The 25,309-nt window shown below is 36.7% G+C and overlaps 1 protein-coding gene across 15 annotated transcripts in view; it reads left to right on the forward strand.

Moving 5' to 3' along the window:
- Positions 1–25,309, forward strand: part of NCOR1 (nuclear receptor corepressor 1) — a 101,385-nt gene that overhangs the window by 34,020 nt on the left and 42,056 nt on the right. For 11 of the 15 annotated variants that reach the window (XM_044993387.1, XM_044993390.1, XM_044993393.1 and 8 more), the window contains 10 exons: positions 552–608; positions 1,700–1,752; positions 3,927–3,993; positions 5,720–5,892; positions 7,990–8,080; positions 8,605–8,783; positions 9,332–9,386; positions 10,188–10,289; positions 20,774–20,904; positions 21,777–21,982. In XM_044993387.1, coding sequence (XP_044849322.1) covers positions 552–608; positions 1,700–1,752; positions 3,927–3,993; positions 5,720–5,892; positions 7,990–8,080; positions 8,605–8,783; positions 9,332–9,386; positions 10,188–10,289; positions 20,774–20,904; positions 21,777–21,982 — 1,114 coding nt within the window. The remainder of the gene's footprint in view (positions 1–551; positions 609–1,699; positions 1,753–3,926; positions 3,994–5,719; positions 5,893–7,989; positions 8,081–8,604; positions 8,784–9,331; positions 9,387–10,187; positions 10,290–20,773; positions 20,905–21,776; positions 21,983–25,309) is intronic. The other 4 variants (XM_044993391.1, XM_044993399.1, XM_044993404.1 and 1 more) reach the window with 1 other exon arrangement.

Below are 25,309 nucleotides of genomic sequence, written 5' to 3' on the forward strand. Positions count from 1 at the left end.
AAAAAAGGCATATTGGACATATGGGTTGATTTATTTTTTGTATATTGCTTCTTGTCGTTACCTTATAATGACTGCCTTAACTCAGCCTTTCTAAATCATGCTTCTCTGGCAATGGAGCACATTTTCCCCGCCTTCAAATAATTATTTGCAGTCTGACCCACTGTGTGCTAGTTGCTTTCCAAACACCTAAGAAGGATGGTTCCTGCGCAGATGAGCTCACAACTTAAAGACAGACAAGTAGATAGAGGTCTGGGGAATAACCAGAGACAATTTATTTATGTTAGCTTGATTCACTATAGAGAATGGGTGGATGAGGTAATACTTTCATTGGACCAACTTCTGTTGGTGAGAGAGAGAAGCTTTCGAGGTACACAGATTCACTATAGGCAATGTGGCAGAAGCAGGTTACGAGAGACTTAAATATGGATGGGGGATTTTTCTTTGCAGATGACCTTGGGGCAAGATGTTAAAGATAGTTTCGACAGTCCAATTTGCATTATTACTGAATAAAACTGCATTAATATTTAGACGATACAAAATATCTTTCACAGAAAAAAGCAGAAGAAGCTCATAAAATTTTTGAAGGGCTTGGTCCAAAAGTGGAACTGGTAAGTTCCTTTATTGCCTGTCTTGCTTTTCTTTCTGTGATTCTTCTCCCAAGATGAATAGACATAAGAAAGTATGATTGCATAACTTAAACTTGTGGCTTTAAAAAAAAAAACCTAGATTTTTTTTTTTTAATATAATTGACTTACTTTATATATGGTCTTGAGGGCTTGTATGTCTGTCCATTTCTGTAACTAAGGCCTTGTCTACACTACCGCGGTAAGTCAACCTAAGTTACACTACTCCAGCTACATGAATAACGTAACTGGAGTTGGTGTAGCTTGGGTTAATTTACTGTGGTGTCTACACCGTGCTGCGTCAATGAGAGACGCTCTCCCATTGACGTACATTACTCTTCTTGTTCCCGTGGAGTCGATTGGAGAGCGCTCTGCCGTCGATTTAGCGGTAAGTGCAGACATGGCCTAAGATGATTCTTTGAATGTTTCCAAACATTAAATGATGTGCACAGGCCAGGGGAGACAATGTAGTTATAATGTGCCAGAAATTTAAAGTGGCTGATGTAGTATAATTTTTTTTTAAAATGGGCTAGCAGCCCAAACCCCTGATGGGAGTAGTCTGTTGAAGATTACTTAAAACACATCTTTTTTAAAACTTGTCAGCTGTTCGGCCAATTCACTAAAGAACTTAAGCACGTGCATACGTTCATCCTGATTCCTGCAAAACATGTAAGCATGTAACCCTTAAAAAGCCTGAGCAGTCCTATTGATTTCAGTGGGACTTAAGCATATACATAAGTACACTGCTGAATCAAGGGCTTAGTGATCTGACTGACTCAGTTTGTAATTTTTGGTAAGCAAATTTTAATAAACTTGAAATACAAGTGTTTTTAAAATGTTTGAGTCAACTTTATTTGAAAATGAATTCTTTAGGCTAGTAGATCACTTTATAGTATCAGACTAAATCCAGTGACATAGAGAAACCGTTCTGTGAGTTGCTGAGCACCTTTAACTCCTGTTCATTTTAGGTCACTGCATCTCACAGGTCGGGCATTCTGTTTACTTTAACATGTTGTGTATTTGTAGAATTAAACACAATGTAATGTTCTTAATGTATATGCCAATCCATTTTGTAGCCACTTTACAACCAACCATCAGACACAAAGGTGTACCATGAAAACATCAAAACGTAAGTACCAAACGTCTTGTAATCGTACTTTTTTAAAAGGGCCTCGAGCGAAACATCCTATTTTTACCTACCAATGTCACTACGTTTTATTGTAACAAAGAAAACATTGAAACTTCAAAATCTCATTTGCTTTCTATGATTTATGAAACATTTTTCTTTTCAATTATTTTAGCTAGCTCAATGAAAATAGACAATTTCTAGCCCATTCAGTTTTCAGGTTTTTGTGTACTAGAACAATCCTGCAGCACCTGGGTTGCAAATACTGCACGAGAATGAAAAACACTTTTCCACTGGAATTTTTTAAAAAGAAAACATTTCTATTTGTCTTAGGTTTTGGAAAAGTTTTCTGTGGCAGGCTCTGAATTGTCACTGCATGCTACACTTCTCCACTATTTGTTACTTAGGACAAACTAAATTCAGCTTCATGAAGTAGACTATGTCTGGTAGAAAGTGTGGATTTTGAAAGTTAACATTCATTAATTTCGTGCTATCTCTTTGTCAAAATACTAATAGCCTCATACTTTATGATCCAGTAAGGAACTGAAGTACCATTTATGTGGCTAAATCATTCTTTAGCATGGTTAATCATCTTAAGCTTTATGCCCAATCAGTATTGAGCCCTTCTCTCAACACCCCGCAGACATTATGGTGAGCAGGCTGTGAGGAAAGAAAATGTTGATACCTATCTTTTTTTTTTAATCATCATTAGATGTTTTTCTAAAAGCTCCGCTCTAGGAATGATTTTGGGAGCGTTCTATGGCCCGTGCTATTCAGGAGGTCAGACTAGATGATTGATTTGCGCTTCTTTTTTGGGCTATGTATTTTTAAGATTTTGTTTAATTTGTAGCCTGCATCAGGCTTTTATAACTAAGATATAGGCCCTCTGGAAAAAAGAAACTCGAAGTTTTTGAGACAACCTTAACTTTAGCTGCAGTATTAAAGCCAGAATAAGTCTTGTTGATAAACTGTACCTTCTTCATAAGTCACTCTCTGGAAGGCAAATCTTTTTTGCATATGCAACCAGTGGTCCTCGATATTTACTTTCTAGATACTGTGGAGAATTCTAAAAATAAGCCACCTCTGGTACAGTTTAGCCCTTACATTTTAATAATTTAAAAAAAATGCCATTTCCTAATCACCCTTACCAACATTTCCCAGTTTGATGTGCGTGCTGATGTTTCTTACTTCAATATAAAATTTCCCATTAGCCTGAGAATGGTTTGGAAGAGAATACTTTAAACTTAAATACACAAAACTCTCTTCTAAATACTGTATTTTCTTGAAATACAAAGTGGAAAACAGTATTGAAAGTGAAATATAATAGTAGAATTTGCAAAGCAGAAAGTTATTTTATACATGTGGGAGGAAATTCAAGACTATACCCCTCTACCCCGATATAACGCTGTCCTCGGGAGACAAAAAAATGTTACCACTGGAGCGCACAGTCCCCCCCCACGGAGAGCTGCTTTACTGTGTTATATCTGAATTCGTGTTATATCGGGTTGCGTTATATCGGGGTAGAGGTGTATGTGCAAATGTTATGAAAAAATTAACATTCAGGGAGTCTGGAACATGCATAGGACAATGAGTAAGTTGGTGAATTTTTCATCTTATCTATATCTTTAAATGTAGAAGACAAAATTACAAAAGACAGATTCATTATAATAAAGAACTCTGTACAAGGGACATTGAATTTTCAGGAATAATATATTACAAAGTAAAATATATATCAGTGTCACAGTTTAGTTAGTTTTGTGTACCAATCCCGATGACATATGTGGTTATTACATGTACTTGTAAACTTATACCTTTGAGTGAATGAGTTGCAAAGGCCCATCAGAACTTTGCCATATTCAATGATTAGTCCCATTCTGTCCATCTGTGGTGAGGAGAATCCTACGCTTACATAAGTTGGCCGGGATCCTCTTCATCAGTCTCTTGGCCAATCCCTTCCTCTTCAGGGATAGCTTCTGTTGCATATAATAGGATTTTAGTTTCATGGCTTTTTTTCTGCAATATCAAACATCTTATGAGGTGCAAGCAAGAAAAACAAATGTTAGATGAATCAACCATCCATATTTTCAGTAACTTCTTTTGAAGATCCCTGATGTTGCTAAAGTCTGTGGTTAAAATGTAACTTTTAAACTCTTTTTTCCAATTCTGTTGTTTTCTAGAAACCAAGTGATGAGGAAAAAGCTGATTTTGTTTTTTAAGAGAAGAAATCATGCAAGGAAACAAAGGGTAATGCTGCAATATTTTTGTGGAAGTTAGAGTATTGTCAAATATGTAGTGTCCAGTTGGGCATGTTGACGCAAATGCCTGTTTACATGTATGTACAAAATCAGTTTTGTATAAATCTGCACATTCCAGGTTAATATTAGTATTCTTTGCATATTTGTGTTTAGCAGTAGGCTATGTCAGAAATACTAGTGGCTTCGAGAATATGCATGTAGACTGAAGTGGAAGGGCTGCATTTGTACTTGGTAACTTGTGCATGAATGAAATGTTTTTCTATTCAAGTTACTGTGCATCTATATACTGCTGCTAGAAATTTATTTCATAATGTGTTACATCAGTTGATGAATACCAGACAATTCATTGGTGAACAGTGTAAAATAGTTACTGTACCTCACCAGCAGAGTTTGTCAAACTGAATGACATACTCTAGTTTTAATTTTTAAATGCTCTCCTCCTTAACCTAAACTTTAAGGGGTGCAGGCAAGTTAAAATACATTTGTAAAACAAACTTCTGTACCTGTAGTGATAGTAAAATCTGAGATTATTTAAAAAAAAAAATCTTCTCTATTTCACTCTTTACCTTTTATGCTGTTTCTCTACTTTTTGCATTTAATTTTGTGTGGGTGATGAAAATAAATTAGTCAATTTTGCTTTCTCATTCTCAGGTTCGGCAAGGTTTTGGTTTGCAAATACTGCAGAGAATTCAGACAATTTTTTGCTTCTTTTATGAAAACCCCTTTTTATCCAAAACCTAAATTTTAGGCCTAAATTACTTGTTAGTACCCTCCAAATCCAGATGAACTTGAAAATTAAGGCTGTGAATCAAAATTCCTATTTATCTGATTGGGAATCCAATTAATAAAATGACTGTATGATAAAGCTTAGGTGTTCATTTTGAAGTAAATGAGAATTTTTAGATAACTTCCTGTGAAATAGCAAACAAGCAAATTTTAAATGCTTTAAAAAAAGGCTTACGATCAGTTTCCAATGTCTTATTGTAATTGCCATGGCAGATCCCTCCCCAAACTCCTTTCCCTTATATGGTAACTATTGGTGAAGGGAGAAAACATCATTCAGAACTTTAGTATTAAAGTCTGAAAGCATTTTTACTCCAGTGTGTGTATGTTAGATACCAGTGTTGTTATCAGAGCACTGTTTTGCAAATTCCATTATAGGGAGTGACATCTTTTTTGGCCTTGCATGATGTCTGAAACAGCACTTTTTAAATAAATGAAAGAAGTTAAACATCACTTCATCTCCATCCTGGAATCTCTTTGCGTTTACAGTACTCTTTCTTTCAGATGGCTCTAGTTTTCCAGGGGCAGCCATTCCTTTCCCGACACTGAGGTCAGGGATATATTTCACTTATTCCAATCCCATCCCTTTAGCAGACAGCACACCAAAAAAAACCTTGGTATGGACAACATCAGTTACCGAAGAACCAGGAATAACATGTCTGAAATACCACAGAGATATGCACAGTATAAGAACCTAGTTAAATAATTAAATCTGCAGGAGTTGTTTTGTCAGTGATGAAGCCACTTCCTACCTCCTTAAAATTGGGCACATCACCTATAAAGTAAAGAACCATTGGGCTGGTAGGAATTTCCTGTATGCATTTCTGAACCCAGCGTCTCTTGTAAGGCAACATATCAGAGCGTTGGGTTAGTGAAATGCTGATAGTTTATTGGGGTTTAATTCCATCACTTTTAATTTTGGAATTTAACAGGAACAGAAAATCTGTCAACGTTATGATCAACTGATGGAGGCATGGGAGAAGAAAGTAGACAGGATAGAAAATAATCCCCGCAGGAAAGCTAAAGAAAGTAAAACAAGAGAGTACTATGAGAAACAGTTCCCAGAAATCCGAAAGCAAAGAGAACAGCAAGAACGATTTCAAAGGTAATACCACACAATCTAAATATTCCTCTAAAATACCGTCATGATTTGTTTCTAAATTCTATCAAATACAGAATGTTTCAGCTTAATGGTAAGTCTTTCATTTGTCTCCAGTATAATATTTTGAAAACATCTCTTTCAGATTCTCAGTTTATGGGGCAAAGTGAAATGACAGTTTGTTCGGTAACTGAACACATCCCGTTATTGGTTCCCTAGGTTTCATGGCATCAAGTTCAAACTTCCCTTCACCTTGAAGGACCTTCACAATTTTTCCCTTACTGCTTATCCACTCTTGTCTCTTATCACATCTCCCCATTCTGTTTTGCCAACAGTAATGGCTAGTTTGAAGGATAGATTGTAATAGTGAGAGTACTTCCATGAGGAAAGCTATTCACATGCATAAGCATTTGCAGAAGTGGACCTTAATTTTATAAGTTATGCACAGAGCTCCAGCTTTGCATGGGGAAATTTAATTTCAGGCCTAGAAGTCAATTTGTAGCTAATATTTTTCTGTCAGATGTCTGTATCATTCCTTTGTGTCTCATGACAATTGATGTTCACTAGACTAATGCACACAAAGACAAAGTTACATGATTTTTCTTTAAATTATGTTTATTAAGTGACTTATAGCAAGTTTTACATACGTTTCATCTGTCAGGAAGCTGTGGTTACTGAAATACAGTGTTGTAATTTAACTCCTTGCTGTTTAAGATATCTGTTGGATTAAGAAAACTTGTACATAGAGGACAATGTAGGATGAATACAATGCAAGTCACTTTTTTGGGGAATATGACAGTTTAACGTGTTATAGTACTTATAGATAGTGGGTTTAATTTTTTTAAAAAATGCTTTAAAAATAGAATTAGACCAAGTTTGTTTGGTATTTTCCATTGCACCTGGATTCTCTAGATATATTAAAACAATTTCAAAAACTTAAATTTAGACTTCAGAAAAATAGACTTAAATCTTCCAGACCCATAAAGAATTCATCCCATCTTCTCTCCTAAACAATCTACTTCCATGACCTCAGAAAAAGCTTGCAGAAGCCAACAAGTCTTATAGTGTATTCTTGGGGTCCCCTGCTCTGTATTCCAGTGGATCAAGGAGAGGACAAGGGAAAGCAAATTATTGCATTATTAAAGATTACCTATAAGAGGCTTCTATTTTTGAGTGCTATTTAAAAAAATAAAAAATAAGAAATGAAATACTATTTATACTTGGATTGTAAGCTTCTGGGGGCAGGGACTCTCTTTTGGTTGTGTTTTAGTGTCTAGCATAATGGGATCCTTGTCTATGCTTGGGATCTGTAAGTGCTTCCTCAGTTAAGACCCAGTTAGTATTTGGACCCAATGTAATAGATTTGACTGCTTTCATTAATACTTTAGTGATGGAAAAGGCCCATTAGGATGTTTTGTCTATCTTGCTGTTGGGGCCAGGTTGTGCTTTGTTGCACATGTTCTAGTGACTTAAACTTTAAAATATTGACTATCAAAAAGTCCACTTTCTGGTGAGATTGGTGATTTTTAGTTGAGAGAGAACTGACTGGGAAATGGTCTGCAATTTATAACACGTCTTCAGATTAAAAATTACAATATTTTTTCTTTACTAAAGTGAGCATTAGTAGTAACTTGTTTCAGTAATTAATTGACTAAATCTGTGCAAGGCAAATTTGAACATATTCCCAGGTCTCTCTTGTGAAATAGAAACTGTTTTGCAGAATGCATTGTTTAAGGACAAAACAATTTCCATACCACTGTTATAACAATTCTAATACTTAGCTATAAGTGTGTGTTTAAGGTGGGATTTTCAAAAGTATTCATCTTTGGCCTAACTGCTCCCACTGAAGTAATGATAAATCTCCTCTGATTCTTGTAGGATTGACACCAGAAATTCTACTGTGTGCCTTCTTGCTGAGCATGAGGCCTCCCAAGTCCACATCTAAAATTCATTAGCCATTTAAAAGTGCAGTGTGTAACCTACATTGGGTATTCTATGATGCTACTTTTCTAGTTACCTGTCTCCCAAATGAGCTATATTTAAACTAATCTGAAATGTTTTCTCATGTGAAATCTCAACATATGGATCTTTTTCAAAAACTAGGGTTGGCCAAAGAGGGGCTGGCCTTTCAGCAACTATTGCTAGAAGTGAACATGAGATTTCTGAAATCATTGATGGACTCTCTGAGCAGGAGGTGAGGCCATTGTTTGTTTCAATTTATCAATGCAGCAAATTATTTATTTGACCCTTCTACTCAGATGTTGATAATCCACTTTGGATTTTCTTCCTTTATGAGCTTGTTTTAGATTAGTTCAAGATACCCTTTGTGAGTTTTATCATGGCCTGGATCTTTGCTCTCGTGTATCTTCCTTTTAGGGTCTAGACTTCACCATCACACTTCTGCTGTGGTAGACCAAGGGTGTGAAACTTTCCTTTGACATCTAATTTCTCCCTACTTGTAAGAGACTCCTGAAAACCTTTCCTTTTAAAAGGCTTTGTTGTTATAACAGCTGTTAATGATGTGTAGTACTATTCCTTCATCCCCTTCAGTTATGTGAATATTAATTGGGATGGCCACAACTTCTGAAGGAGAGAAAATAAAATTGTGTGAAAGGATTAAGATGGCTGAATCTGTGTACTGTATTGCCCATTAGAACCATTTAATAAATAACAAAAGAACCATAAACATTCATAGAAACTGTCTTATTTTGCCTATAGAACAACGAAAAACAAATGCGTCAGCTCTCTGTCATTCCTCCCATGATGTTTGATGCAGAACAAAGACGAGTGAAGTTTATTAATATGAATGGTCTGATGGAGGACCCCATGAAGGTGTATAAAGACAGACAGTTCATGAATGTCTGGACAGACCACGAGAAGGAGATATTTAAGGAAAAGTAATTAGTTTTTATCTTTGTTTTTATTACACTGCAAATGACAGGTGAATGTCTAAGTGTATAGTAAACATTAATAACTATATTCATTTTCAGCTCACTCTTGTTAAAAACTCATGTGGTGATATTTCATCAGGGAACCAAGGCTCTCGGATTACTACAGCAGAATGCTCTGTGTGGATGGAATATTGCGTAGCTTTAGACTTGCTCATGCATTTTCCTATTGGGTCAGGCATCAACCACTTGCTTATTTCTGCTGCTTTTTGCTTTGTCTTTAGACAGGAAACTTTGTAAAAGATGTTTTAATTTACTAAACAGATTAAAATAATTAAGCCAAGTAGTTGTAGTTTTTGACTATATTAACCTATAGCGTGGTTTAATTTGAATATGCTTAAATCAGTAATGTGAAAACTACACACTTAGGTTAAACTAGCTTCTTTTTTGGAAATGAATGAGTTCCTGATGGAACACAATTGTTTGCAAGACTTCTTTTGTCTATGTGATTATATATAGTTGTCAGAATTTAAAAGTAATTTCTGATTTTATAAAAGGTTTGTCCAACATCCCAAGAACTTTGGTCTAATTGCCTCCTACCTGGAAAGAAAGGTAAGGCATTTTTAGAACGTAAACACTACATAAAGTGTGGTCTCTTACTTTTCTAATGTAAGTCACTTTTCCTGTTAACTTTTAACTTCAAGAAGAGAAAATATTATTCCAAAACCAAATCTCCTATTAGCTGCAAAGGCAGTAATTATATGTCAGCAGAAATAAAACAATGATGCAAAACAAGTTGCATGTTAAACATCTAACAAAGCTCAATAGTGTTTACTTTCATGGATAAAAGAGTAAAAGAAAATGGCATTTTGCAAGTTGTTTTGTTTGAAATAGGTAAGTTGCATCTCACCTTTTGGTTAGCAACAGAACTGACTCTTCCTCCTAGCATGCTCGCTCTAAGATCCTGAATCTGCACTAGTAGAGTCAGTGGTATTTCACTGAGAGCAGGGTCAGCCTTTTAAGTCAGAGCTGAGGTTCTGCACAGCCTATGTAAGGAATGATTCCCAATTTAGGACCAATCAAGATACTTTTGACAGAGCATCTCAAATACTAATAGCTGTTATGATAAATGGAGGCTTTCCCACTGTTAATTCTATAATGTAGGTTAAATCATAAAGAATAAACTAGCTACAGGATATTATGAATATACATGGGCTTAGGTTTGATGTTGTAGGATAGCTGTTTTTTCCTGTTTGTATGCATTAATCAATTTAATTGCTGAGCAAAATTCTAACACTTCTCTGAATCCAGTGACTAGAATAGTATAAATAGTTGAATGACATCATATTTAATGTATTTAATAGGGTTTGGCTTTTGAGTTACAGAAACTGATTTTTTCCTCTTTCATTTTAGAATGTTCCAGACTGTGTTTTGTATTATTATTTGACCAAGAAAAATGAGAATTATAAAGCCCTTGTGCGAAGAAATTATGGCAAACGTAGAGGAAGAAACCAGGTATGTTACTTATGTTTGAGTGACTCTTCGAATGCACATGTGAACCAAGTAAAATAATTATAACTATCTTTTTGTGTATTGTTGAGTGGTCAAGCACATTGCATAAGAAATGACTAAAAATAGGAAAACATAGGATTTTAGAAACTACCATTTTTAGTCCTTTCTGAAATAAGAAATGGATTCCATAATTCTGGGTTTTCAAGTAACTTTTTATAAAAGTATTGTCTTCATAAATCTTTGCTTTGCTCATTTGTGGCTTTCACTTTGACAATTCATTTTGTTTGAGCACCCAACAATACAAATTGAGGTCAGATTTATTAGTAAATCATATGGTGGAGCCAACGGAAATTAGGTCGGACATACAATGTTCATTGGAAAATACATAACCACTTTACATGTCAATGTCTGTCAAAAGGCAGAAATTAATAGTGATCATTTTATGGTGGTCAGGATGAAAGTCATACTGACATTTTCTAGCAAGAAGAAAAATAGACCAGTTACGTTAATACATGTAAATTAACCTATTTGCTGATTCAGGAAGAATTTACTTGGAAGTATTGGAATTCTTTAAAGAGGAAGAGAGTAATGTATTATGAGAAATACTTAGTAGGCTGCCAGGGTTAAGATGGAAATTGGAAAGTAATGTCAAGAAAATTGAAGAGACTTAAAATTTTTGTTGGAAAATGGGAAGGGAGGGGGGGAGAACACTATATTGGATGTGGGACAAGTCAGTTTCAGAAGAGCAGAGAATACATTCAGCTAAAAAGCATTTTGAAAAGTGTCAAGAGAGGAAGCAAATGTGTTGGCATAGGCAGGGTAATGAAGAAAGCATGGCCTGCAGATAAAATAAATAGTCAAAGAACTGTATGTAATGACTACATGAATGGCAAAGATTGAAACCTTTGAATCCTTAAACTGATACTGACAACCAGAAATGATAGTAGACAAAACTCCTTGACGAAATATGAAACACTTTATGGAAACTGCAGTTCAATTTTGTCAGTTTCTCAGTGTCTTTTTTAGACAGATGAAATGATAGAACTATTGTGGTTGGAAGATCCCCAAGTCTTCGTCTTTAGTTTGTCTCAGAAATGACTAGTCTGCAGAAATCAGTCACATCCTGGTAACATTACTGAAAAGGAAGAATTGGTGAGACTTTGAAGTATTGTGGCTGCACAGATCTGGGGTGATTTGTAAGTTGGGGAAGTGAGTGAACCTCAAATGCAGATCAAAGAAATATGGCTTAACAGTACAAGGCATTGATCATATTAGCTATAGCAAATGGGGAGATTTAGCTGCCAATAGGAGACAGAAAACTCTTGATAGCAGTTTAGCCAATCATTGATAGTTAAGGCAGATCTTGTAGTGACGTACTGCAAGAAACCTGCCCCCTCTCACCATCCTGTAGTACTGTGCCCTTCTGCCCAGAGCATTTAACTATTCCTGAAATGGCTAGTCCAGAGGTGTTCTAACTCATTCTTGTATTGAAATACATTAGGGTCATGTAAATTATGTAAAAATCCATGCAGTAAAAATCTGTTAAATTTTAAATTGGCATATTGACTTGGACAAACTTTTTGAATGAAGGAAAGAGGGAAGGAATTCTCTTGCTGAGAGAGTTAATCTAATTAGTGATTAACAAAGAATGAAAACAGATGGGAACACACCAGCTGTAAACCTGCTCCAAGATACCTATTAAAATGGGCAACACTTCATAGGTCTGTCCTTACTATTGTGGTGAAGCTGTTTAAATTAAATTCCTGCTAGTAGAAAAAAAGGCCATCTCACAGGAGGTTTTTTCCTCCCTTGCCACAGTGGCCACACATCTCAGTGTGCATCAACAGATCTTTGATCAGAGCTAAGCACCCTATGACAAATCATTGACTACTAGATCAAGAGATTGTGTTGAGACATTACATACTTTGCCAGCTCTTCTCTGAAAACATTAATGATTGTGGATATTTTGTTACAAATTGTACTGAAGCCCATCAGTGTGTGATTTATGATGGCTTCAGATTCTGGGGATGCAGTGCTTACCTGGGGCTCCAGGGCAGGGCAGGGGGGCCTCTGCATTTCTGCTCCCTGGCAATGCCCCCGCAGCGTCCCATTGGCCGCAGGGGCACTCAGGGTGGGGGCAGTGGAGGGGAGGGCAGCCACTGGAGCGAACAGGCAGACATCGCTCAGCTCTGCTGCGCTGCCGGAGCCCCGCAGGGAGGGGAGTGCCCAGGGGCGGCAGGTGGGGCCAAGGAAGAGACCCGACCCCAAAACTGCTGGAGCCCTGCGGGCTACATTGGGAAGGCTCGCCGGCTGCAGATGGCCCACAGGCCGGGAGTTGGAGACCCCTGCTTTATACCGACAGTCTGCTGCTGATTAATGTTTAGACATAACTTGCATTTCAAAAAACTAGTACAGTTTGATCATATTTTTTGTTGCTCTATAACACTTAAGTCTTCAGAACTAGTAAACTGCATTTGAGCACGAGGGTGGGGTATATGCTATTTCATCCTAAAGTCAGTAGTGCTTCAGTTCTTGTGTACAGTATTTAATGTGTCACTATTACTATAGTCAGGACCTGTTTTTGCAGGATAACTCACTGTAACCTTTCTAAACTGTCACTGATTTGAATAAGAGTAGCAAACTTGGGTTGTACAATTTAACTCATATTCTGTGTTCAAACATGTAACTAGCTTTTTATTAAAAACAATATTTTGTATGGTGAAACAATTTGTGGTATAGAGGGCAAAATTAAATGTACAAGATCTGGTTTATGAACTTTCATGTCTTTAGCTCTGACCCGTTGCCTGAATATCTGATTAAAATACATAAATTACCTCCTAGTAATGCTCCCTTAAAAGTAACTGTTCTGTTTTGTGCAGTAGTCAGTTTGGAAACTTGTGTAGATACACCAAAGTAATATTAAAAAAAGTCAAAGTAAATAGGCATATTGTAGACCTACTTGTTCGTCAAATTTTAACTTTTAGTATTAAAACCTTGTTTGAAGTATGCAGAAACCAAAACTTGTCAGAACTAGGAAATTTTACTTAAACAACTTTAAAGGAGCAAAAGCAGTATAAGTTGAATATGGTTAAAATAAAACTGTGCTCTGGCAGATTCTGGCCCTCGTTCTGTGATGATTGACTTGTAGTTTCATGGAAGGCACTGGGACTACTTGTGTGAGGCAAGTTAAATGCTGCCTAATTCTTAGAAATGGGGGCCGTAGTTTGCCAGTTGTCAGCCCAGATTAAATATTTAATGGACAAGTTATAAATGTCAGAATTATGGGAAATGGTTAGTGAGTCTTATATATACATGAAGTGGCAAGAACACATTGGTATCTGAATCATGGTATATATGTTGCTCAGCTCTGAATTGTGTTGCTTTCTTTTAAAATGTGTTAATAGTTAGTAACCCAATTTGTAGTAAGGATATCTATTTATAGAGTAAATTACAGAAAATTATGTTCTAGAACTGTCAAATACCTGTACTTATGCTTATAGTTATTGTGGTTATTAATATAATTTCCTTAGCCATAACTGCAATGTAGACACTTGTATTTTCTAGCAATTGAAAGCCTTGAGAAATCACATTATTTTGTTTGCCTGGAGCCTTTGTTTTATGGTATAAATGTAATTATTTTTCACCTTTGTGGGGAAAAATTACTGCTATTGGGCTATAATACCTGAAACAACATGATAAATGCACTAAACATCATTGGGCGTCACTTTTTCAGTCCAACGGAGGGTAATATTTTTCACTGTAAATGGAAAAACTACTCATGAGTACCCATTAAAAGATTAGAGCAAATAGGAGACCCATCTCCACTATTAATTGACCTTATCCTTTCCAGCTTCCCAGCAAGGTAGTGGGGTTTAGGATGCACCCCGGGATCTTTTTGCACTGGCAATAGAGTAACTTCAAAAGAAGCATCCCAGCATATAGGGTCATAGAAGTTAGAAGCAAGGCAGATAATAATGCAGTGAAACAGATAGCAAGTGCAGGTGGGATACAATTCTCCAGTAGAGGGCATAAATATATTACACTGGCACAGCTATTACTCATGGTTATGATTTAATAACCTAAATATTTTCTTAGCCAGTACAATTGCAACCATTTAAACTTGGCCAACATCAGCATAGGTCTCAAAACGGATGTTTATTTTGAAGGTCCTGAGTACTGGATTATGGCATATGAAGTTCTTAAGAAATGTGGAGTTTATTGTGTCGTAAGAGACATGTTTTTGTTTAGTTAAAGTAAATCTAGAAGGGGAAAGACCTCTAATAAAGATACAATTTAAACTTCTGTAACAGACTGCATGGGGAGGTAACATGACAAGTGTCTGTCTTGTAGCACATGAGTTTTTTTAAATAAAGCAAACATGTTTTTTACTTCAGAATAGAAAGTGGCGTGGCATGGATGCAAATGCAAAGTCTGGTTGAAAACTGCCAACTAGTGGGAAGGGATATTCTGATAGTCAAGTCTCAAAATTTAGTCTGTTCTTTAAAAAGGATGCTCACCAGAGAACTTCCAGCTTTATCACTACCTTCTGTGAAGTGATGATTACAGGCTATGTGAATCCTGATATATACTGGAAACCCAGAAGTAACAGCTATCAAGGCACAGTAACAAACAGTTTCTGTTTATGATTTGCACACGTATAGGAAGAGGAAGAGCAGCATTACATTAACCACTTCAAAGTGAAACGAGAGGATCTAGTTGCTTGTATTTCAGAACGCCATCCAATGGTTTATGATCTTGTTGGTTTGGTTGCACCAGCAGTTTTTGAAGCAAAATTATTGATCAACTGAGAGGGAAATAATAATCTTATTACAGATCCTTCCTCAAATTGGCCATTGAAGGGTGTAGTGTGTATATCTATAATTCAGATGGACTGAATAGAGTCTGTTTTAGTAGAAATGCAGAAGATTAATTTGAGTGGATAGCAGTATTTTTAAGGCTGCCTTGGAATAAAATTTGAAAGGGGGCTGGTGAGAAATATTAGTCAGTAATTTGGAAATGTACTTTTCCATAGTATAGCTGCATTGTCAGCATAAACTAATGTCTGTGGGCCAACCCATATGTCTTTACAGCAGGTGGTACAGTCCAGTGATCTGACCAGGCAGAAACTTGCTTTATTTCTGTGACAGCCAATCAAGCACAGCTCAGTGGGGATTACCTTGAGTAACCCCTGTGAGATTAGAAGCTTGCATGTGAGATGGGCAACTCTTCTGTAGGCAGCTTAAGTGGCAGGATGACAAAGTTTCCTGGAATAAACACGTTGCTGGGTCAGCCAGCCCATGCTAAGGAGCTATTGATGGGGCTGTGGGTTTTGTGCTTTTGAGTTTTATTTTGCATTAGAGCCCGACCCCTGTGCTGTGGATAGTAAGAGTTTTAATCGACAGATGAATGTGCAGGTACGTCGTTGACTGAGGCTTCAGCTGTTTAAGGTTTGTGTTTTAACCTGCCTTTGCCCTATAGAGCGTTGCATGCTAGAAAAATTCACTGTGAAAAAAACAGATTTAAACCTGTTATTGACAATGTGCAGTGTTAAATTAGGCAGATAAAAGCAATTGGGGGTGTTCTGATGATCCAGCTATTTTTTCAGGCAAGTTGTATACAAAATCCAGATTTTTGCTGAAGCTGCGGTTCATCTAAACTCTTTGCTTCTCATACTGTCCTGTCTTGCACAATCGAAAAACATTTACCTCAGCATGTCTCACTGACATTGTGTTAAAGGAATATGTGGGAAAACCAGGTAGTACCAATATTGAGATGTTGATACTTTGCAGGAAGATTATAAATAAAAGTTAACTATTAATATCTACTTCAGTTCATATTTTTAAAAATTCAAAAGGAATTTAGTTTTTATAAAATATATTCAAGCTGACTTCCAACCTTAATTTGGTTATGTACCAGAGACATCCGCTGCCACTGCTATACGAAGGAGTCTTTTAGAATTTATCCAGCCGATTTTCAGGAGTTTTTTCAATGGACTATATAAAATTTAATCCTGTTAACACACAGCATTTAAGCTCCTAGGAAAAAAACTCCCAGAACTCTCTCCTCGTCCTTCTGTGAATTTTCAGATAGTGTTAAAGCATTTAATAATTACCAGAATTCTTGTATTTAGACATCCAGCAGCACACATTGATTTAGTAATAAGGGCCTTACTTAAAACCCCACTAGCAAAAATCATGCTGACCCTTTGTGGCATCCACGCATTGCAGCACACTGACTTTATTCAAAGACTTCTGCAAAACATAGGCAAATTGTTCCTTGCGCTCAAGAGAAAAATCCCCCAAGAGTTTAATACTAAACTTATTTTTTTGTTTGAGCAGATGTTTAAGCATATTTTGCAGTTAAAGTATTTCTGGGAGTCTGATTTTAATCTGCACAAGCAGGGAATTTTGAACTGACGACCGTGTTTTATAGGCATCTGGGTGTTTGGGGTCTAGGGAGGGGGGAGAGAGTGATTGCTGAACTGTGCATGACTTACATTAGCCAAAGCTGCTTGTTTACCCCCTTTGTTTTCTCCTGTGTGTACAACTATGCTTGCTTCCCCCTTCTTGACTCTGACACTTCACCTTTTTCTTCATTTTCAAGTCCCTTCTCAGTACACCCTTTTGAGGAGGCACTTGAGCTATACTCGTGTATATGCAATACAATATTACCTTCAAGACTCATGAATTACTCAAGCTTATATTATATTATTTACCTTCCATTTGTTACTTCCTCCTGTTATGTGAATTTAGGGCCGAATCATAGGGTTAGAAGGAGTAGCAAGGGTCATCTAGTGCATTGGTTCTCAAACTTTTGTACTGGTGACCCCTTTCAAATAGCAAGCCTCTGAGTGTGACGACCCCTCCCCTTATAAATTAAAAACACTTTTAAATATATTTAACATTATTATAAATGGATGCAAAGCAGGGTTTGGGGTGGAGGCTGACAGCTTGTGACCCCCCATGTAATAACCTCGTGACCCCCTGAGGGGTCCTGACCCCCGTTTGAGAACTCCTGATCTAGTGTAACCCCCAGTTAGATCATGGAGTTACTCCCTTTGTAGTTTCACTAATTAGATATGACTACACATAAGAGTAAGCATATATGCAATAGTAAATGCTTGCAGAATTGTAAACTCATAGGGGAAAAGATTTAGTCCTTGTTTTTTTTAATAGTGCCATGCATGTTTGAATGCTCTCTCAGTAATATTTGATTTGTGTGGTGCACTACTTAAGTGCAAACAGAGAGAGTAGGTTTTAGCCTTCAATGAATTTTCCAGGGTTTTTAAACAGACTAACAGACTTCTTACTGTTTGTGTATATATAATGTGCACGCTTACAATACCTGCACCTTGATTTTGGTTTACATATGCAAGCTACCCCCTATGGTTTCTTTTTTGGAATGTTTAGTTTATAGAAATTGGATGATTAAAGCAAGCATTCTTACCATATTTGTTGTTTGCTTACAGAAATTTTTCCTGCATTAATCAACAGTTATGAGCATGTTTTCCAAACGATACCATACGTAGTGACTTAATTGTACATAGGCTTTGTGTTACTCACGTGCCATCTCAGGCATTCTTGATACTGTTTTAAAAATATTTTTATGTTGTCAAAGGGAAGAATCTTTGAGGATCTGAGATCCGGTTTCTCACACTGGAGTACTGCCCAGACCACAACTTAGATTGCAAGCCCTTGGGGGCGGGAACAGTCTTTATGGAGTTGACTAGTTGTACAGCACGTAGTACAATGGGACCCTGATTGGGATCTCTTGGTGCTATCGCAATACTACTAATACATAATATTCAGTAGGAATTGCCACACTGGATTGCACAATTTATCTAACTAGGTGTCTGGATAGTAACTAAGCAGTGCTTCAGAAGGTGAACCACCCCCATGCTGCACCTAAGAAGTAATTGTAACATAATAATTGTACAATGCTGTGCACTGAGAGCAGGGGAATTTCTTCCTGATCATCACATGCTTACAACTCTCAAGCGTGAAGTTTAATTGCTCATATAATTACATTTATTGTGTAGATACAAATGCTAAAATTTAATGAAATATATACACTTATGTGCAGTATATAAATGTAACATAAGTAAAATGCAAAGAAACCTCTCTCTCATATTTTGCTTGGCTTTACTTGACTCTTGATGCTCTCCTTTTTGAGGAAGTCCTGAAAGTACTTTGTAAAAGGCAGCAACACAGCCGGGAGCATAAGGACATTAAAGCTTATACTTGTGAAGAAAATATTTTTACAGCCACCTTTAAGGGTCCATCTCTTTTAATTTAGTATAAAATGTTTCCCTGTGAACACATCTTATACATTTTTCAGCCCATCTGGAAACAGCATGAGAGATTTGAGTTGGCAAATCTTAGATTATTCCTAATAACTAAACCAGGCAGGGAAGTTGAATGTTTTTTGCGGAGGGGGGAAGAGGTGTGGGGATGGTGACACAAATTCGTCCCACTATTTTCAGTTCTAGACTCATAGGTTTACAGGTAACAATGGAAATAGCTATAGGAGATATAATAAAGACATTAAAATAGTATGTTTGAAAACAATAGGGAGGAAAAAATGAAAGTGACTTTAAATATCTTCACTTCTATGAGGCTACCAGTGGAATAATCCATCAGTCCAAATTGGGACCTGTGCTGATTTTTATAATAAATGTAAATAGATTTCAGCACTTGATACTACTATGCTGGTTGCAGGGATTTGGATATGGACATCAAAGGTAAACTTGTAAGATATCTACATTCACAATTTACATTACATCAAAATAACTGATGTTGGTGTCATGTAAATGAAGAACAGTAAAAGTGATTCAGGTGGGTTTGAGTTGTAGATACGATTTGAGCCAGTAAGAAGCAAGTACAGTTTCGTTTCTGTGAAGTGTTTTAGGGGCAGTAACCCCATGAGAGTATTGAAACGGTATTATGTCTTCCCTGCTCAGTAAATGTCAGCTATAGCTATATTTAAGAATTAGTACACAACAGATTATTGCATGTGTGACTGTAGGAAAAGGGCAACAAACAGGATGCTAGTTTATATCAAATGTATTACCGGTGGTTGAAGCTAATGGCATCATACTGCCTTGGCAGAAGCAGATACTTGTCCAGGCTTCAAGACAAAGTTAAGGCTAGAACTGCCAGTTTAATTAGGACTGCATAAATGCAGGGTTAGGGAGCCTGTTTGTAATTACTCTGATATTTGCAAACTTTTTCTTTGTCAACACCCACATGATTGTAAAACTATATCTTTTGTTGTCATTGAGAAATATAGTAAAGAACTTTGTAGTTCTAAACTATACCTTTCCTCCCCAACTGCTTAAAGTAGTCTAATGCAGGGGTAGGCAACCTATGGCACACGTGCCATAGGCAGCACACAAGCTGATTTTCAGTGGCACTCTCACTGCCTGGATCCTGGCCACCGGTCCGGGGGGGCTCTGCGTTTTAATTTAATTTTAAATGAAGCTTCTTAAACATTTTTAAAACTTTATGTATTTACTTTACGTACAACAATAGTTTAGTTATATATTATAGACTTATAGAAAGAGACCTTCTAAAAACGTTAAAATGAATTACTGGCACTTGAAACCTCAAATAAGAGTGAATAAATGAAGACTCGGCACACTACTTCTGAAAGGTTGCCGACCCCTGATCTAGTGAAATATGAAATTCCTAATGTAGTGCTTGATACTGCTGACTACCCTTAGGAGGGTTAGAGCTGTACATAATGTTCATGGTGGTAGATCTTCTGTTTCCAAGTTGTAAACTATCATGTATTACTATTTTAAAATAGAGCAAGTTAACATTGCTACTCTTGAAATATACTTTTCAGGATTTTTGGTTAGATGTCTCCTGAATACTATTTTAAAACTTGTTAATTACAGCTGTTAATTTTCAGGCTTCATGTGTTGGGGACTCATAGCGGTGTTTTTAACATAAAACTCTTCCATATTATGTTATATGTGATAGCGTGTATAGACTTATTTGTGAAGACAGCACAAAGAATAACTTGTGTACTGTGTCTTCATTATCACTGTACTTATTCTATTGAGGAAAGCAGTACATCCATGGAATCTACAAAATAAAATGCAGTAAGTTCCCAAATAAAGGTTACTGAAAATCAGACAAATTTAAGAGAAAATAATATACTTATTGAGAGGGACTGAAGGAAACATTCAAAATGTGGTGGTTGAAACAAACTTCAAGACTACAGGCAGATTGTTCCATGCCAACAGGTCTGCCAAACCACTTCCTTATGTTTTTAATTTGCAGATGTCCCTATTGTTGTAAAACCTCTGTAATCCAAGCCCAACTTCTAAACTGACATGTAAATTGTGATGAAGATTCTAATGTAAAATCTTAGTAACTTCTTTCAATAATATTGATGGTGTTAATGCTATTACGACAGAAATGCATCTCCTTTACACAGTTAAGTGTTTTATATAGCTTTAGTGTGTCAATGGTTCGTTTCAGCAGCAAATTGCACGTCCTTCACAAGAAGAAAAGGTAGAAGAAAAAGTAGAAGAGGAGAAAGCAGAAAAAACAGAGAAAAAAGAGGAAGAAAAGAAAGATGAAGAGGAAAAGGATGAGAAGGAGGAATCTAAGTGAGTATATGTAATGAGAATGAACTGTTTTGTTTGACTTTTTTTTCCTAATGCAATTGCTCTTTGCTAGTTTTTTTGTTACTATTTATTTAGGGAATTGGTATTAAATGGAAGCAATAAACCTGATAGTTAATTTCACTATAGAATTTCCTTATTTAGAATTGAATTATTGCTGATTGCATAAAGAATTGTTCTATGGCATATTTGTTTCTCTGACTCTTTGGACCAGTCAGATCAGTGGAAAATCCCTAAAGTTTGGATGGAATTTTTCTTGCCCTTCTGAAGTTTTTTGTTTCAGTTTAAATGTTTGCTGTTGGTGTATGTGGTGGTGTTGTAGCTGTGTAGGTCACAGTATATTAGAGAAACAATGAGGTACTGTCTTTACACAGAGCTCTTCTTTAGGTCTGGGAAATGTACTGAGAGTATCACAGGTAAATACAAGGTGGAACAGATTGTTTAGCATAAGTAGTTAATGCATTTCAAGGGAACATTCAAGGTGAAGTGGCCCACTAACACTGCTGGTGCGAATGTTTCTATATGAAAATGGACATTCTATTAAAACCAATAAAAGGACATACCTGGTACCATCAGTAAGGAAATGGTAGATTTTTTTTTCCTTTGATTTTTAGTTAATAATGGAGTGTAGCTCCATTTGTTTTTAAATAAATTCTGATTTTGGGGGGGAGGAACGAGGAGCCTGTTTTACTGTTAAATTGCTTTAGAAACAATTATTCTTTCCATCAGTACTGAAAAGCGAGCTTACACTTGGTTCTTATATCTCTGATTCAGTTTCACCAATACCTGCCTATGAAGTATACTCTTTATTAATATCCGTGTTGAAGCTTTTCTTTTAACTTTTGTCTTCACTCCAGAGAGAACACCAAAGAGAAGGATAAAACAGAAATTGCAGCAGAGGAAACGGAGCAGGCTACTCCTAGGGGACGAAAAACTGCCAACAGTCAAGGTCGTCGTAAGGGCAGGATCACCAGATCCATGACAAATGAAGCTGCAGCAGCAAATGCCGCTGCTTCGGCTACTGAAGAGCCACCACCGCCTCTTCCTCCACCTCCAGAACCCTGTGAGTAGTATGTATGTAAAGCATGTTGGGATCCATCTGGCAGAAAGGCACTTTATAAATGAGATCATTCTTTGTGCATACAACACATTTCCATTTTGGATACAATGCATTTTTTTTTCAATTCTAGTCATTTATTGACAAACAAGACCATCAAGAAGTTTATCAAACTTCTAAAAATATGTATCGATATGAGCAGATGTTAAAACTGTATAAGAGAAAACCAATGATTCTTACTGTACAAAGACTTTTTCTCTAAGTTTGCAGGGTTAGTGCTAGATCCTGCAAATGGATCTGTATTAACAGGGATCCATTTGCAGGACCTAGCCCTAGATGGTTATTAACAAGCAATTTAGGCCCAGAATTTGATTTACCACACTATTTATTATCTGGAATGGATCTCTCGTTGGCTTGTTTCTTAATCCATTATGTAGCTAAGGAATTTTCTGTAAAATATTATTTTGGTGGCACATACCAGTAGACCGTGTACAGACTCTTGCTGCTGGCTGAGTTCCTAGAGGAGTGCACATTCCTGCTGCCATAATCTGATGATGATGCAGAAACAAGGAAGTAAACAAAACCGAGCCATGCTGGCTTATGCATTAGAAATACAGAAAAATTAACAATGGAGAGGATTTAAAAAATAGTATTAAAGTAAGGTGACAGCTGTCAGCAAATGGCACTATTCCATTACTTGAGCTTTCTCTACCCAGAGGTCAAGCTGAGCTTGGCTCTAGCTTGCAGATGTTATTCAAAGTATAAATAACTATCCACAGTAGCATAAGATTTTTTTCCCCCCATCATTGCAAGCTGCCTGCTGTTGGTGGCTGTTGGGTACACCAGTATTATACTGGTTTGTGCTATTAGAGTTTTTAGCAAATCTTCCTCTGGTTATTGTTCATGGAATCTGACCCTCCTGAAAGAGCACTGTAAAAGAAGAAAGTGAGTGCTCATTAAATTGTAAACATTGGCTCGTGCATTTATCTCAGCAAGTTTCCATGTTCTTAAACTAGGACAATAAACGTCTTCGTATAATCTTAAACTTTTTTTTGCAGTTTTATGAAAGCCCACATTGAAAGAGGGGGTAGCCGTGATAGTCTGTATCCACAAAAACAATGAGGAGTCCGGTGGCACCTTAAAGATTAACAGACTAATAGATTTATTTGGGCATAAGCTTTCGTAAGTGCATCTGAAGAAGTGGGGTTTTTACCCATGGCTGAACATTATTCAGAACAATATTAAACCTGAGTGACACCAAGTCCAGTGAAATAAAGCAGGTGGAGAGTATTTTTCCCTCTGAATTGTTGATTGCATTTTTTTTACTAGCATAGATTTTTTTTAAACTTTCATTCATTTTTCTTTGCTTATGATTGGTTGCCCAGATGAGTGTAGGAGATTGATATGCAGGAAATGAGTGTAGGAGAAGAGGCTTCAGCATGGTAAGTAATTAACTATTCCATTCTCTTTCAGAGGAGTCAGTGGAATAATTCCCTCCACAGAAGAATCCCTTAAATACTTTAGAGCATTTGGGGCTGTGTTTTTTTTGTTCTTAGTTTCCCTGTTTTTTCCACGGTATGCTGCGGTGTTTTGCAACCCCTTTCATTCTCTCTATTTGGTTTGTGTTCAATAGTGTGTCTGTTATAGTATGCAAATAGGTTTATAATAGAAGTCTGAGATAGGCTCTACAAAATCCCTTCAGAGCCTTCACAATATTTTATATATAAATCCTTGCTGCCTGTAGTGTTGCAGAATATAATGCTCAGAATAAGAGTGTGAAAAGTACAAAATTTCCTTTTAAGAGAAGTGTCCAGCTGCTCTCACTAAACTTGTCCTCTTTCCACAAATCAGTTGTGGGGAGTATATTACAATAGATGTAAGACTTAATTAGCATCTTTTATCTCTGAATCTCAGTGCACTTTAAAAAATGGCTATGAAATGGAAAAGAGGCACAGAACTCTTGTCACTTACCCCAGGTCACACAGCAAATCAATAGTAGAGGTGAGGCTAGACTCATGGTGTCCTAAAGCCCAGTTCCCTTTTCTAATGACTTAAGTGTGCAAATTATGATTAGAAGGACAAAGCATATGGATACTGTGAATAGTTCCATTTTTTATTGCAGAAAGGAATATAACATGTTATTTGCCTTCCAATATGTACAATTTTAGCACAAAACTGCTTCACTACTGACTGTAGAAGAGTCCTTAAGGAAGGGACTTTGCATATTGTGTTTTTAAATATTCTGTATACATCTATAAAATCTATATATACATCTATAAAATATTAGTGGCAAACATGACTGTAGGGTACCATACATACGTGGCACTAAAATAAAATAGTGGTGCTGAACATTTTTGCTTTCAGACCTTTAGACTCTGAGGGCTTTCCAGAGGGTGGGATTCTGTATTTTGCGAAAGCAGTGAGGTAGCAGGGTTTAGTGAAATGACTGAGATGGCAGCCAGAACCTCTGGAGTTAATTTCAGCTCTGCTACTGTCAGTGTACAGCCTTGGACAAATCAGTTAATCTTGCTGCCTTATTTTCTTACTTGTAAAATGGGACTAACCATCTTGCAGGGGTGATTTAAGGACTCGTTAGCATTTGCTACAGCACTTTGAAAATGTAAGATGGTATAGAAGTGCCAGTTATATTTCCATTTCTTTATATTTCTGTCTTTCAACTCTCTGTAGCCTTTTAAGGCAAGCCGTGTGCTCTAGCGCCTGGGGGTCAAGAGAAGTGTGTTCCATATCTGGTTCTTCTACTGACCTGCTATGTAATTCTGGACTAGTAACTTCACCTTCAGATGCTTCTGTTTCTCCCATGTATTAAATGGGGCTGGTTACATCCTCCTTGATAAAAATAAAAACCAAAACCCCAAAACTTTGAGCTATACAGATAAGGGCTATATATGAGCTAAGTATTCTACATTAATGACTTGCTTTAAAAAAAATGATTATTTGCATTTCTTTTATCTTTGACTGAGACTTTTGGTAGCCTTCTTGTGCCAAGACCATACTTGGTTTTTCTCTGAGCATAACATTAACATGATACTTGGCAGAAATTGGAATTTGGAATATTTTCCAATGATTTTGTTTTAATTTATAACTTTAAGCATTAGCAAATAATTGTGTGGGTTCTGAGTTTTCAGTGGTATATTGAGTACCATGTATTTCACAGGAACACTAGTTCAGCCTTCAAGGCTATTTCAGAGATTGTGTCTGGATACTTTAATAGGTTACGGTTTCCTGTTAGACCTCCCCACAACATGGCCTTGTGTGTAGCTGGACAATTTATAGTTCAAGAGTGTGGAGAACCAATGTTAACCTAGGGGCTTG

Source organism: Mauremys mutica, chromosome 19, assembly GCF_020497125.1.
Source record: "Mauremys mutica isolate MM-2020 ecotype Southern chromosome 19, ASM2049712v1, whole genome shotgun sequence".
Taxonomy (NCBI): domain Eukaryota; kingdom Metazoa; phylum Chordata; order Testudines; family Geoemydidae; genus Mauremys; species Mauremys mutica.